Source organism: Geotrypetes seraphini, chromosome 5 (genome assembly GCF_902459505.1).
Source record: "Geotrypetes seraphini chromosome 5, aGeoSer1.1, whole genome shotgun sequence".
Classification (NCBI taxonomy): domain Eukaryota; kingdom Metazoa; phylum Chordata; class Amphibia; order Gymnophiona; family Dermophiidae; genus Geotrypetes; species Geotrypetes seraphini.
The window spans coordinates 25,529,260-25,545,839 of record NC_047088.1 but is presented as its reverse complement, the minus strand read 5'-3'; the positions used below and the strand labels follow the sequence as shown (position 1 = coordinate 25,545,839).

Below are 16,580 nucleotides of genomic sequence, written 5' to 3'. Positions count from 1 at the left end.
ATTAACATATCACTCCAACACTAATATCCTTACACTGACTACCAAGAGAATATAGCATTTGATATGAAATCATGATGCTAGTCTTCAAAGCTCTGTTACCCCAATGCTTACATAAGAGTTCGATCTTCTACATTAAAGGGCCCCAATGGTAGAACCATCTCCCAGAAGAAATTCAAACTATAACTGACCCCGAGACAATGAAATCCTTATTAAAAACATACCTGTTTAAAGATGTTTATCTCACCCATTAACAAGATGATTGATTATCCCGAAACTAATGCGAATGAACAGAAATTAAGACTTAAGACAAAATGTTTGAGCCTACCTCTCAATATTATATCAAGTTTATCTTATCATTTTGTGACCATGATTGTATCCCTTTAAATTGCACACTACACTGTATCCTCTATCACTAACAATTATGTTGGGTTCCATCTTTAATTTATATGTAAAGAACTATATTCCTGAAGAGTTTGTATGTAAAGCTATAAACTCGTAATGTATGTTGTATCCCATCTGAAATTATGTTTGTTGAGCTGTAATCTGCCTAGAAACCAATTAATAGCACGGCATAGAAATCCCTAAAATAAAAAAATAAAATGACCTATCACCCCCACGGAATGGCCCTTCTTGTCATAAGTACAAAAGAGAACTCTGCCCTTCTTGATGGGACTGATATGGGAACTTCAAAATATGCACTACATCTATAGAACGGTCTGAACATTTACATTGCTCTGACCTGAATCTCTATTGCAGTGTCTCGCAAACCTTTTTAGCTCTACACCTGACTATGTAGTGAAGAAACTCAGACTTTCCAACCCTCCAGCAAACAGCCTCCACCGGGAGATAGCCCGAAAGCAATCATAGTCCTATAGCATACATAAATAATGGAATCAACTCCCTCCTGCCATTAGGGCAATTTATAACCTGCTGACCTTTTGGAAAGCAGTAAAGATGCTTCTTATCATGGACTGGATCAATTCTGGTCTCAAACTTTGACAGACCTTGCTTCAACGTACCTTACCTCAGAACACTTGTGCCTGCTAACTAGTTCTTCTACCGTTCACTGCATTCTTAGTCACATTCTCTATAAGTTGTAAGTTATTGATTCTATAGCTTTGTGTTTTGATCCTGTAGCATGTTGTTGACTCTGTAATGTACATTTCTCTGTTCCTCAAAACTTTGTGTATGTATCCTTGTAACCCGTTCTGGGCTTCTGTGGAGAACGGGCTATAAAAATGAAAAAATAGAGCAAATGTTTTTCACGGTACATTATAATTGAAATTACCGTATATTCACTCATATACTGCACACCCGTGTAAAACGCGCACACGGGTATAGCGTGCGGGAAACTGTAATTTATGTAAATAAATTTTTATATACCGCACAGACCCATATACCGCGCATGCCGCCCCGACTCTCCTTTCGCCTGCCCCGACTCTCCTTTCGCCTGCCCCGACTCTCCTTTCGCCCGCCCCGACTCTCCTTTCGCCCGCCCCGACTCTCCTCTGGCCAGCCCGACTCTCCTTTAGCCTGCCCCGACTCTCCTTTAGCCCGCCCCGACTCTCCTCTGGCCAGCCCGACTCTCCTCTGGCCAGCCCGACTCTCCTTTAGCCCGCTCCGACTCTCCTCTGGCCAGCCCGACTCTCCTCTGGCCAGCCCGACTCTCCTTTAGCCCGCCCTGACTCTCCTCTGGCCAGCCCGACTCTCCTTTAGCCCGCCCCGACTCTCCTCTGGCCAGCCCGACTCTCCTTTAGCCCAGCCCGACTCTCCTTTAGCCCGCACCAACTCTCCTCTGGCCAGCCCGACTCTCCTTTAGCCCGCCCCGACTCTCCTCTCCCCCTTGAAGTCCTGTCCCCACCCTGAAAGCCTGATGCCCCCCCCCCCGACGTCCGACTCACCCCCCCCCCCCCCCCCCGCAGGACCGCTCGCACCTCCACCCCGAAGGACCGCTCGCACCCCCACAGCCTCCCCCCCATCATGTAGAAGCTGCCTACCGTCATCCTGCTGCTTCCTCTGCCGGCGGTCCTGCCCCTTCTCTTAGCCCTGCGTCTATGCTGCTTCCTCTTCCGGCGGTCCCGCCCTTTCTCTGACGTCAGAGATGTCGCATCCACAGTAACCATTATCTCTTTCTCTCTTTGAGAGATCCCATGTGCCTATCCCAGGCCCTCTTGAATTCAGACACAGTCTCCGTCTCCACCACCTCTTCTGGGAGACTGTTCCACGCATCTACCACCCTTTCTGTAAAAAAGTATTTCCTTAGATTACTCTGGAGTCTATCACCTTTTAACTTCATCCTATGCCCTCTCATTGCAAAGTTTCCTTTCAAATGAAAGAGATTCGACTCATGTGCATTTATATTACGTACGTATTGAAACGTCTTTATCATATCTCCCCTCTCATGTCTTTCTTCCAAAGTATACAGATTGAGATCTCTAAGTCTGTCCCCATACGCCTTATAACGAAGACCATGCACCATTTTAGTAGCCTTCCTCTGGACTGATTCCATCCTTTTTATATCCCCCATCTCCGCCCCGTCCCTGTAAACCATCTGATCCCATCCACACAAGCCTCAAATAGTTTTATTCTATACACAGCTACAATACTACTTTATCTAAAGCAAAAAAAGAAAGAAAGAAAAGAAATAGAAATATAATTTTTTTTCTACCTATGTTTGGTTTGAGCTTTCCTCATCTTCTTGTCTTTCTCTTCCTTCCATCCACTGTCTGCCTTCTCTCTGCCTCTCCCTTATGGCATCTGTTCTATTTCTATGCCTCTACCACAAACTGTCTGTCTCTCCCTTCCATATCTCCCCCCCCATCCCCCTATTGGTCTGTCACCCATCTTCTTCCCTCCTCCCCCCCCATGGTCTGCCATATCTGTTTTCTTCCCTTCCATCTCTTACTCCCTCCCCCAGGTGGTTTTTAGCATCTCTTTTCTCCTTTCCTTCCTTCAGATCTAATATCTGTCGCCTCCCCCTCTCCCATGCTCTGGTATCTCTCTTTCCTCAGATTTCCCTTCCTTTTCTTTTCTGCTCTTCCTTCTCAATTTATTTTCTACCTCTTGTCTACTTACTTTACAGTCCTCAATTTCCCTTTCGTTGTGTCTACCTACAGCTTGCCACCTCTTTCCCTCACCCCTTCTAATATCTCACTAAATCTATCCTCTTATCCCAATCCAGCATTTCTTTATTCCCTCCTTCCATCTAGTATGTGCTCGCACTTTCCTCTCCACTTCCTTCCAGATTCTGCTCCCCTTTCTATCCTCTCCCATCCAGTATCTGTTTCCCTCTCTCTCCTCCCATTCCGGGTATGTTTCCCTTTATTTCCTCCCCACTTCCTTCTATTGTCTGCTCTGTCTCTCTCACGCACCCTTCTCTCTCCCCTCCCCACTTCCATCCAGTGTCTACTCCTCCCTCTCTCTCCCCTTTTCACTTTCCTTCAGTGTCTGTTACACTTTCCCCCTCTCCCTCCATTTCCCTTAACACTACTCAACCTCATCCCCTCATCGGGACACCTTTCTCCCTTCCCCTCACCTTCGCGGGCGCTCTTCTTAATTTTCTCTTTCTAAGGTCTCCTCTGACGCGCTTCCTATTTGCACCTGGGCAGCTTACGTCAGAGGAAAAGCTTTGGGGTAGTTGCGCGGGACTTGGTGAGAACATTGCTGCTTCTGAACACTGTGTCATTCTCTAAAGTGTCCTCAGTGAAGGGGGGCAGCCATTTTGCTGTAGCCCTTCACTGAGTGAGTCTCAGTTGCTGGCAGTTGTCTCGCCGCCTAGCTGTCAGACGGCTGCAGACCGGGAGTTGGGACCTCTGTATTACAGGAAAGCATCTTTGCTAAATATGTTGTTAAAACATTGTACATCATTCCTATTTTACTTGTTAACAAGAATTGTATGCAAATTTGATTAGGACTACAGGTTTAAGGCTAAGTAGATGTTCTGACTTGAGGAATTTAAGTATTGTACCCCTAACAGTAGATAAGTCAATAATGAAATTGCAAAGTATCCCACATGTAGTCATGTGCACTGTATAATAATAGTTAATTTGTTGACAAGTGGGTTAATACTAGGCTTCACGTAGCATTAACAGAATCAAAATTATGGGCTTCATATACTAATGTGCATTAATATACATTGAAGCTTGTTAAATAGAAACATGACGGCAGATAAAAGGCAAATAGCCTATCCAGTCTGCCCATTGACAACATCCTCTATCTCCTCCCTTGTGATTCTCAGTGGCCATATTTATTAACTCGATGCTTAACTTGAGTTTTCATGTGTTAATGTGTGTTAACGCATGTTACTAAATGAAGCCAAAATGAAGCCTTAAAACTTTCTGAATATTTTTTTTAAGAAAACACAACATTTTATCTGCTAATTGTAGGTGTTGTTACCCAGGAGATGTTTCGACACATGCAGAATTCTGAAATAATCAGAAAAATGACTGAAGAATTTGATGAGGTATTTCTTCAACTATTACTTTTAATGACTTTTCAAAATTGTTTTTGTGTAATGTCTCAGATTTATAAGGAAAGTCGAGGTATTTCTTGATTGCTGCTCCCCCAACCCCACTCCAAAGCAAAAAAAAAATATTTTATTGAATTTTTAAGTTATATACCAAGCAGGGTTGTGGGAGTCAGTATATCAAACCATTGACTCAAGACTCCTCTATTTTTATATTGCCTGATCCCAATCTGAGTTCCGATTTAGGCTCCTCCTATGTATAGTAAATCTAAGAGAAATTTTATTAATTTTCCAAGGAAAAGCAGATATAATATTCTCGCAGATGGGTGACGTCATCCACAGAACCTGGTATGGATAGATACCAAGTGTACTGTCACTTTAAATTTAAAGGCACTGCCTGTACTGTGCACATGCTGGTGCCTTCCTGCCCAACATTGACTCGCAGGACCTGCAGTTCTGTGTTTTCTATGGAGCTGAGAAGCTATCTTCAATGTTCTCAAAGCGTCAACCTATTTCTATTTTTTGGACCGTCCCTTCATTTTTTTCTTTCAGTTTTAGTCATAATTTAGTGCTTTTATTCAGATCCCTCCTCTACCAGGAGCATCAACCCTTTTCAGGTATATTTCTACTCGAACTTCCTGGGTAATTGAGGGCGGGGGAAAAGGGATGGTACTTGTATACAGTCTTTTTGTGGTTACACATTCAAAGCGGTTTACATATATACAGGTACTTATTTATATCTGAGGCAGTGGAGGATTTAGTTACTTGCCCAGGGTCACAAGAAGCAGCGCTGGTATCGATCTCATAACCTCAGTGTGCAGAGGCAGTAGCTCTACCACTAGGTCACGCCATACCTTACCCTTTGATTTTCCATTGGCTGTTTTCTCCTGCATGTCCAAAAGAGTGAGTGGCTTCAAGAGATGCTGTTGATGCACTAGGACTGTCTCAGCCACTGACACACATAACTGGTGTGTTCACTGCCTCACTCCTGAGCATTGGGATGTTGACCTTGCCCTCATCTCTTGTATGTAAAAGAGGTCACTGAAAACCCACAAGCTTCAGTTTGAAAAGTATTTTGGTGCCATACCCACGACATAAGCATGTCTGGGAATTCAGAGCCTGATGGCCAACTTGTATCATCAATGCCTGCCCCAACTGTGTCCCAATGTGTTATGTGAGTTGACACACAGGGATTCCACTTCCTTCTGTTGGTACCACGTACGACCTCTTGCATAATAAAGCTAAGATGCATAAATATCTCTTCCTTGCTCGGCATTCTCCCAGGTATCTCTTTCTTTGACGTAGGCCAAGCATTGCTTTGTGGACAACTGATCACCTTTTCTTCAACTGGAGTCTCTGCACAGGTGTGCCTCAACTTAAAGGTCTTTCACACCTCAACAGCCCGTACTACCTTTGTCGGTACCAGCTCTGATGCTACAAGAGGAGATCAAGGTGCTGCCCTGTCAGGAACTCTCAGGGTTACTTCAATTGCAGCCTGTCCATGTTTCCATGTTACCATGCTAGCCTTCGACCAGCCTGAGGATGTGTTGATGCATCGCTTCAGGACACTAGCTTTGTGTCAAATATTGACATCCCAAAGATGCTCAGTGCATGCTTTGTCCTTGAGGGAGCAAAGTTCCTGTTTCATCATGACTCTCGATTATGTCTTTCTGATGTATCTAGAAGAGAGTACTTTGAAGGCTTTGACTCTGATCTGTCTATACACAGCAGTGAATACCTTCTGGACTACTCTACCAAGGCATCATATGATAGCCCTCTGATTCTTCTCCACCTTTTCCACGTCTGAGATCCCTGTCTGATAGTCTTTCTTTCATAGGCTTCGTCTATCAGATGGGACAAGCTCTTCTTATCAAGATGGAGGATGAACCTCGCTCAAAACCTTTTCAACTACTGGATTATGCAGTTAGTGAATGTACATTCTACTTAGTGAATGTACAGGGTACAGACATGTCCCAGCTTTGACTAGCTTCAATTCTAACATCGGTTTCTAATGCCCTCAAGCATACACATTGCTCTTATGTATCAACTCCACCTGGTAGAGAGGCCAGAACTTTAGACAACTTTGGCAAGCACATTTTCCAGTTCACCATGATCATAAACAGGATAATAGATTGACCTGTAAAATTGATAGTCCATCTTAAATTCTTGATAAAACAACTGCCAGTGTTTGAACAGCATCTTCCTTCAGATCAACTTAAGCCATTCCAACACTTCACCAAGAACTTGTTAGCTACCAGAAAGTTCATGTCCAGGGCCATATTTGATGCCTTTGTCTCCTCTAGATCATCTGCTGTGGCTGTCACAATGCACAGATGGGTTTATGATCTAGAGACTTCAGTTCAAGAACGCCTCTCCAATATCCTGTGCAAAGGTGATGTCCTCTTTGGGAACAAATCATGGAAGCTGCAGATTAATAAACAAAATGACTGCATGACAACTCTTATCAAAAGCTCAAATGTCCTCTTCTACAAGATCGAATAACCAGAGATGGTCTAGACAGCAAAGACAACAGAAGTCACAATTTCAATCTAAGCAGCAGTTGTTCTTTTGTGTCTTTTCTGGAGAGCATAGCCAGTGTCTCACTCAATCTTCCTTCGCATATCCCCATCAGAAGCAGATTTCATAATTTCCAACAGTGCTAGACTCTCATAATATTGGACCAGTGCCAGGTAGTAGCTCAGGGTTATGCCCTGCAATAAGAACACTCCCAAACAATTCTCCAAGAGAATCTCTTTTCACTTCCCTCCAGAAGACCATCCTTAACCAAGAGCTCTCAGCCCTTCTCCAGCTCAGTGCAATAGAAAAAGTTCCTCTGCAGGAGAGGGGCAGAAGGTTCTACTCCAAGTATTTTCTGATACAAAAAAAAATGACAGGATGTCTCTGCCCAATTCTAGACCTCCATGCTTTTAACAAATGCAGTAGACCCCTGCTAATTCGCAAATCGCAGACTCAGTCATTCACAGTATTTCCTGACTGCCTCTTCCGGTCAGAAAATACAGGGAATGACTGAGTCTGTGAATCACCCTTCTGCACAGCCGATTCCTCCTCCTCTCCTCTCCCCACCATCAGCCAATCAACCTTCTGCACAGCCGATTCCTCCTCCTCTCCCCACCATCAACCAATCAGCCTTCTGCTCAGCCAAACCGCCTGCAAGCCTAAATATTGTTTTTTTAGCACCCACCGCTGCCCCTGCAGCCCTCTCCCGCCTCAGATCCATTCCTAAACTGTATTCGTGGTTTTTTGAAATTCGCAGGTGCTCCTGGAATAGAACCCCTGTGAATTTCGGGGGAGTACTATACTTAGTGAAGGAGAGGTTTCACATGATCTCACTGGGAGCCATGTTACTATGTTTGAAAAAGATGATTGGCTTTATTCTGTAGACCTCAAGGAAGCATACACTCAAATATTAATACTACCTGCTCAAAGAGAAAATTTTCGCTTTTGATTGGGATCGTCCTTTCCAACATGAAGTCCTGCTCTTTGGCCTGGCTTCAGCACAGAGAGTTTTCATGAAATGCAGCAACCCTTGGCTCATGGGGGTTTCACGTCTTTCCCTGTCTAGATGAGTAGTTGATCAGGGCTTTATCATTGCAACTCACTCAGTATGCTATCTACTCAATAGTTTGCTACTAGAACTGGAGTTTGCAGTGAACTATCAGAAATTGCATCTTCTGCCAACTCAAACCTTAGAGTTCATAATAGCTTTCTTAGACACTACTCAGGGTTGAGCTTTTCTACCTTGGAATATCAACAGTTTACTTTACCTGTCCTCATTATCAGAAATAATGGTACATTAAATGCTGCTACTTCTCAATCATATGGCTTAGGCATTTTATGTCACACTGTTCACACATCTCCACCTCAAAGTTTCACTATGGACTTGACCCAGTGTTCACAAGCCATTGGGTTTGTCTGCTCCAGTACAAGTTATGCAGGCCTCTCCTGAGGTCTTTCCTTCCAGCTTCCTCATCACCAAAAACTTATCACCGCAGATTTTTCTGTGCTAGATTGGGAAACTCATCTCGACTGCTTCCACACTCAGAGAGTCTGGACTCCATACAAGTAAACTCTCCACTAGAGAATGACATGGGGACAAATTTTCCCATCCCTGCAGGATATCTCTATTCCTGTCCTGTCCCTGCAAACTTTGTCCCTGTCCCATTCCTGCAAGCTCTGTCCTCATCTGCACATGCCTCAAACACTTTAAAATTGTAAGTGTTTGAAGCTTATGTGGTTAAGATGGGCTCGCAGGAATGGAACAAGGACAGAACTCATGGGGACAGGGACAAATTTTTCCCTGTGTCATTCTTTATCTCCACATCAATCTTCTGGAGCTCCTAGCAATTCACAGGATCAGTTCTAAAATCAAATAGTCCTCATCTGTGCTAATAATCAAGTCACTGTGTTATAATTGAACAAACAAGGAGGTTCAGGACCTCATCCTCTCTGCACAGCAGAAAAAGTAGAGATTTAGACTTGTCTTCATTTAATGTATTTTTTATAATTTTAATTTCTGTAAAACTGCTTTGATTACTTATAAGGCGGTATATCAAAATTTTAATAAACTTGGAAACTTGGCAATTGCTTGGGGCATACTTCTCAGAGCTGTTTACCTAGTAGGAAAGCAAAACAATGTTGGCAGACAAACTATGCAGACTCCTTTAGCCTCACGAGTGCTCTCTAACACATCTATCATGTGTCAGATCTTATCCAACTGGGGGACTTCCAACATAGATCTCTTTGCTTCCACCCTCAGCAACAAACTTCTGTTCCAGACTGTATGCTCCCAGTCATCTGGAGTCTGATGCCTTTCTGATGGACTGGGCAAACATTGTTATATGCATTTTCTACAATACTTCTTATCCGGACAACTGTATTCAAATTTTGCCAAGATTGGGGCACAATGATCCTCATCACACCCCACTGGTCATGTCAACTAGTATTCCCTCTCCTACTACAGCTCACTGTTTGGGAACCCTTCTGACTCCAACTGATTCTGACACTGCTCACACAGAATTAAGGCTATCTCCTCCATCCCAATCTACGCTCATTAGTACTCACTGCATAGTATCTCCGAGTATATAAATACCATCCACCCTCTCTGCTCCAATATCAGTTGTCATTAAAGCATCCAGAAAGCCCTCCACACAATGGTAATACTGTTTCAAATGGATTTACTGCACTGTCTGGTGTGGCCTCCACTCCCTGGACCCCTTCACTTGTCTACTTCCTTCTATTCTAGAATACCCTTTCCATTTCTGGCCTAAAGACTTAACTCATTTTGGGGTCATCTCCATGCTATCAGTGCATTTCATTGTCCGTTACGAGGGGCTGCTAAAAAGTTTTCAGCCCAACCAAGAAAAGAATAATGTGGAGCCATGAAACTTGCATGTTATTCCACACTTTTTGTTTCAATGATATGAAATGAAAAAAAAAAGTGTTAAGAAAAATGTGGAATAATGTGTAAGTTTCATGGCTTCACATCATTCTCCTCTTGGTTGGACTCAGAACTTTTCAGCGGCCCCTTGAAGAAAATAAACCATTGTGTTTTCATACCTTGGTTTCCATATTCATGAAACTATTTTACATAGTAACATAGTAACATAGTAACATAGTAACATAGTAGATGACGGCAGATAAAGACCCGAATGGTCCATCCAGTCTGCCCAACCTGATTCAATTTAAAATTTTTTTTTTTTTTTTTTTTTTTTCCTTCTTAGCTATTTCTGGGCGAGAATCCAAAGCTTTACCCGGTACTGTGCTTGGGTTCCAACTGCCGAAATCTCTGTTAAGACTTACTCCAGCCCATCTACACCCTCCCAGCCATTGAAGCCCTCCCCTGCCCATCCTCCTCCAAACGGCCATACACAGACACAGACCGTACAAGTCTGCCCAGTAACTGGCCTAGTTCAATCTTTAATATTATTTTCTGATTCTAAATCTTCTGTGTTCATCCCACGCTTCTTTGAACTCAGTCACAGTTTTACTCTCCACCACCTCTCTCGGGAGCGCATTCCAGGCATCCACCACCCTCTCCGTAAAGTAGAATTTCCTAACATTGCCCCTGAATCTACCACCCCTCAACCTCAAATTATGTCCTCTGGTTTTACCATTTTCCTTTCTCTGGAAAAGATTTTGTTCTACGTTAATACCCTTTAAGTATTTGAACGTCTGAATCATATCTCCCCTGTCTCTCCTTTCCTCTAGGGTATACATATTCAGGGCTTCCAGTCTCTCCTCATATGTCTTCTGGTGCAAGCCTCCTATCATTTTCGTCGCCCTCCTCTGGACCGCCTCAAGTCTTCTTACGTCTTTCGCCAGATACGGTCTCCAAAACTGAACACAATACTCCAAGTGGGGCCTCACCAATGACCTGTACAGGGGCATCAACACCTTCTTTCTTCTACTGACTACGCCTCTCTTTATACAGCCCAGAATCCTTCTGGCAGCAGCCACTGCCTTGTCACACTGTTTTTTCGCCTTTAGATCTTCGGACACTATCACCCCAAGGTCCCTCTCCCCGTCCGTGCATATCAGCTTCTCTCCTCCCAGCATATACGGTTCCTTCCTATTATTAATCCCCAAATGCATTACTCTGCATTTCTTTGCATTGAATTTTAGTTGCCAGGCATTAGACCATTCCTCTAACTTTTGCAGATCCTTTTTCATATTTTCCACTCCCTCTTCGGTGTCTACTCTGTTACAAATCTTGGTATCATCTGCAAAAAGGCACACTTTTCCTTCTAACCCTTCAGCAATGTCACTTACATACATATTGAACAGGATTGGCCCCAGCACCGAACCCTGAGGGACTCCACTAGTCACCTTTCCTTCCTTCGAGCGACTTCCATTAACCACCACCCTCTGGCGTCTGTCCGACAGCCAGTTTCTGACCCAGTTCACCACTTTGGGTCCTAACTTCAGCCCTTCAAGTTTGTTCAACAGCCTCCTATGAGGAACTGTATCAAAGGCTTTGCTGAAATCCAAATAAATTACATCTAGCATATGTCCTCGATCCAGCTCTCTGGTCACCCAATCAAAAAATTCAATCAGGTTCGTTTGGCACGATTTACCTTTTGTAAAGCCATGTTGCCTCGGATCCTGTAACCCATTAGATTCAAGGAAATACACTATCCTTTCTTTCAGCAACACTTCCATTATTTTTCCAACAACTGAAGTGAGGCTCACCGGCCTGTAGTTTCCTGCTTCATCCCTGTGACCACTTTTATGAATAGGGACCACATCCGCTCTCCTCCAATCCCCAGGAATCACTCCCGTCTCCAGAGATTTGTTGAACAAGTCTTTAATAGGACTCGCCAGAACCTCTCTGAGTTCCCTTAGTATCCTGGGATGGATCCCGTCTGGTCCCATCGCTTTGTCCACCTTCAGTTTTTCAAGTTGCTCATAAACACCCTCCTCCGTGAACGGCGCAGAATCTACTCCATTTTCTCGTGTAACTTTGCCGGACAATCTCGGTCCTTCTCCAGGATTTTCTTCTGTGAACACAGAACAGAAGTATTTGTTTAGCACATTTGCTTTCTCCTCATCACTCTCCACATATTTGTTCCCAGCATCTTTTAGCCTAGCAATTCCATTTTTTATCTTCCTCCTTTCCATACCAAGCCTTCTTTCAGGCCTCCTCCTACGCCTGGGACCTCAATGTCATGCTTTCTGCACTTATGAAGTCTCCCTTTCAACCACTCTCGACTTGCTCATTCAAACATCTCACTTGGAAAGTGGTAGCCTTTAGATCTACACACCAGGTTAGTGAACTATAATCTATTGTCTTGGATCCACGCTATACAAGATTCTATCTGATAGTTGTTTTCTGAACTCACCTGAAATTCCTTCCAAAAGTCATCTCCTAATTTCATCTCAATCAGCCTATAGTTCTTCCTATCATCTTCCTGAATCTGCACTCTCACCCTGGTGAAGCAGCTCTCCACACCTTTGACTGTAACCGTGCTCTTGCATACTAATTGGATCACACTAAGTTTCATAGGATTCCCCTAACAGACTGGTGTTCCTATGACCTGAGTCCTTGGGTCACCTATCCATATACTCAAGCTGGGCTAACGCTCGAAGGCCATGTTATTGCTCATAATGTACGGGCTATGGCAACTTCAGTATCTCATTTTCGCTCTACTCCTTTTGCAAAACAACCACTTGGTCTTCAATACATACCTTTACTTCATACTGTTGTTTAGAGCAGAACTCCAGAAGTGACAGTCGATTTGGGCAAGCAATTTTGCACCACTTAATTTTTTTTCTTACGCACCAACTTTCCCTTCAACTCTTTTGGATTTTGCAAGGCTCATGTTTGTTCACTGTAACCCTCTTTCTAGAGGTGTGATTGTGGCAGCTTGAGGGGTCCCATCTGTGAGAATATTATACCTGCTTGTCCTTGGAGAAAGCAAAGTTACTTACCTTTAGTAGGTGTTCTCCAAGGATAGCAGGTATATATTCTCACAACCTGCGCAGCTCCCCTAGATGGCTTCTTAGTGTTGTTACTGAACTGCAGGTCCCACGAGCCAACGTTGGGCAGGAAGACACAGGCACATGTGCAGTACGGACAGTGCCTTAAAATTTAAATTGACAGTATACTTGGTATTTGTCCATACAGGGTTCCGTGGATGATGTCACCCATCTGTGAGAATATAATACCTGCTGTCCTGGGAGAAAACCAGCTGTAGGTAAGTAACTGCTTTATAGAAACTTTTTTTTTTTTAAACATAATTACAAATAGTAGACCACAAAATTATATTTGGAAGTTTGAATAAAGAACTTGAGCAAAAACATATAAATATAAAATGATATATTTAGTTTATTTAATGTTGTTATATGTAAATATTTTTATTAAAGATTTCAAGAAAGCGCCAGCAAACAATACAAATATGAATAACAGAGCTCTCAATAATGTGCACTTAGTATACCAGTACACCCACCTCCCCCACCCCCCAGGACTCACCAACCCACACATCATCAACAAAGCAAGAGCAATAAGAACAGAGAGAAAGGGATAATCATAGGTTCAAAAGTCTACTGCGGGCACGAGGAGTAAGGTCCATCCAAAAATGTTCCCAGATAGAGCAAAATTATCATCCAGGCTTAGATTCCAGGTCGCCAATTTGTCCTACGCTCCAGGGAAGCATGTATAATCATCATCGATCTCCATTGAGCGTAAGATGGTGGTTCAAGGGATAAACAGTTAGTCAAAATAGCTTTCTTGCCAAGAAGCACCACTCGTGCAATAAAAGCAGTCAATCCTTTGGGTTTCGGGGAGGCAATGAGATACTGTCCAAAAAGTGCTCGCAGGGCCGGAGTCCAACGTCGGCCCCATAAGGATGTAGTGTAGTGTCCGAAACGTTGCCAAAATGAAGAAATACGCGGGCAAGCCCAGAACACGTGTCCCAAAGAGGCATTGGGATAGGCACACTTGGGACAAGTATGTCCTGGAGTGATGCCCATCCGATATGCTCGCATGGGGGATATATAAAGACGTAACACAAATTTTAATTGAAGTTCCCAATGGGTTACATTAGCAGATATCCGTCTCATAGTTTGTAACACTCGCTGTACCTGCAGTGCAGTTAGGGAACACTGCAAGTGCTCTGCCCACGAGGCTGCCACAACTTCCAAGTTAGGGACAGGTTGAGTGTCCCGTAAGCCCACATGATGAAATCGAAGTGGTATCCATTGTTGAGCGGAAAGACTAAAAAGTTCTGATATAGTCTCTCTGTTATCTTCCACCAGGTGGTCAGCTGGCAAGGATTGAATATAATGTTGAACTTGGTAGTATTCAAAAAAGTCCAAAGCTGGCAAGTCAAACGTGTTTTGTAAGGAGGTAAACGAAGCCAGATGACCTGCTTCATTAAACAATTGGAATAAGAACTGCAGTCCCTGAGTTGACCAGCGTCTAAAAGTCTCATTTTGGAGGCCTGGTAAAAAGTCACAGTTGCCTTGAATCGGTAAATATAGAGAAAACACTGATGAGAGCCTAGCACATTTACACACCCAGCGCCACGTCCTACTTGTCAGGGCAAAAATAGGATAATGCGCCACCAGGGGATGGAAAACTGCTGCAGTGGAATGCAAAAAAACTGCTAACATAAGGAGATAACAAAGACAATTCTAACCTAGTTGTAGTAAAATAGGAGGTATCTCTAAACCAGTCATTAATATGTCTCATCTGGCAGGCTAGGGTGTACCAGCGTATATTCAACAATCCATAACCCCCCCCTGTCCCGGGGGAGGCACATCCTGGAGTAAGTCATACATGGTTTTTTTCCCTCCCCAAATATAGCGCTGTAGCTTTCTAGAAAGCTGGTGGTTATGGTTATGAGATAATAAGAGTGGAAGTACCTGGAACCTATATAACCATTTAGGGAACAATACCATGTTAAACAAGGGGAATGTGGACCAAAGCTGCAAATGCCTCAGTGTGTCATCCAGTAAGGGAGCTATATTACTAAAGTATAAATGAACCATCATTTATAGATAGGATGCTTATCCCACACAATTTATCACGTTCTCTTCGTTCTTTAGCACAAGGATTACTGGCAGTCCCTTCTTTAAAAGTGGTAGGTACCAGACGTCTTGACATGTTTTCAATTGTGGCCCCCCAGACTTGGAACTCTTTGCCTCAATACATAAGAAATGAAAAGGAACTCGGTCTTTTTAAAAATAAATTAAAAACTTTCCTTTTTAAAGATGCTTTTATCCCCTTCATCCCTATATAGTCCAGCACCCCAAATAAATACTGCCAATCCACTTGATCAAAAGCTCTGGCTGCGTCTAGACTAAGAAGTATCATGGACGTGTCTTGGGCCTGAGCATGCGCTACTGTCAAAATAGCCTTTCGAACATTGTGGGTCACCTGGCGACCTTTCACAAAGCCCACTTGCTCTGGTCCTATAAGTCTCGGGAGGATTTTAGATAATCGATCTGCTAGAAGTTTGGCTAAGATTTTAATGTCCACATTCAAAAGGGAGATAGGGCGATAAGAGTCTGAGAAAGTCGCCTCCTTTCCAGGCTTTAATAGCAAAGTAATCAGAGCCACATTGGCTTCCCCAGGGAACTCCTCCTGATCTAGAACCTTAGTATAATAGTCTCTTAGGGGTATGCCAATCTGAGAGGACAGAAGTTTATAAAATTCGGCTGTGAAACCATCAGGGCCAGGCGCAGAATAATTGCGTTGGTGTTGAATTGCCCTGTGTAATTCTCTGATAGTAATTGGCATATTCAGGGATTCAACTTCTGGACCCGTCAAGATGGGCATATCAGAATCAGTGATATAATCTAAGGTAAGCGTGCCGGGATCTGAGTCCCTGCTTCTATATATACTCTGAAAGTGTTCCAGTAAAATACTTGCTATCTGATCAGTTTTATGGTGGAGCCTACCTAATCCATCTTTCAAGCCCATAATAAAGCGCTGTCCTCTCGCCCGTTTAGTCAACTGTGCTAGCAATTTTCCTGACCGGTTCCCATACCTGTGATATTTAAACTTCTGATAAAGTAGCATTTTGACCATACGTTCATGTATATGAGAATTAAGAGCAGTCTCTATGGATAGCCAGTTTTCCTTTGCAGCAGGAGACGGATGGAGAGTATAAAGTCATTTGGCAGCCGCCAAGTCACGTTCCAGTCGAAGGATACCTTTGGATAATCCTTGATTTCGAGCGATCACATAAGCTATGCAATCCCCCCTGTAACACCACTTTTGCAGTATTCCAAAACAATTCTGGGGCATGGTGATGTTGACCACTGAATTCTAAGTATGCCTCCCATTTTTTATTTAAATATGTTCGAAAGTGAACATCTTGGAACAAATAACTAGGGAAACGCCAACGTGCAGGTTCCCGCTACCCAAAACCCACGTTTACATTTATCCAAATCAATGTGTGGTCTGAGATTGACGGACCAATAATCACAGAGTCAGTATTAAGAAAAGAATGTCTAGTGGTAAGTATGTAGTCAATGTGGGACTGCATCCCGTGAGCTCAGGATCTTTGAGTATAATCTCGTTCAGTGGCATGAAGTGTACTCCAGGGGTCAACCAGATCCAGGGCCGCGCACAGATATGGAATACCACGAG

The 16,580-nt window shown here is 43.4% G+C and overlaps 1 protein-coding gene across 1 annotated transcript in view; it reads left to right on the top strand.

Moving 5' to 3' along the window:
* Positions 1–16,580, top strand: part of STAG2 (stromal antigen 2) — a 613,131-nt gene that overhangs the window by 209,942 nt on the left and 386,609 nt on the right. The window contains 1 exon segment of the mRNA XM_033944545.1: positions 4,386–4,462. Coding sequence (XP_033800436.1) covers positions 4,386–4,462 — 77 coding nt within the window.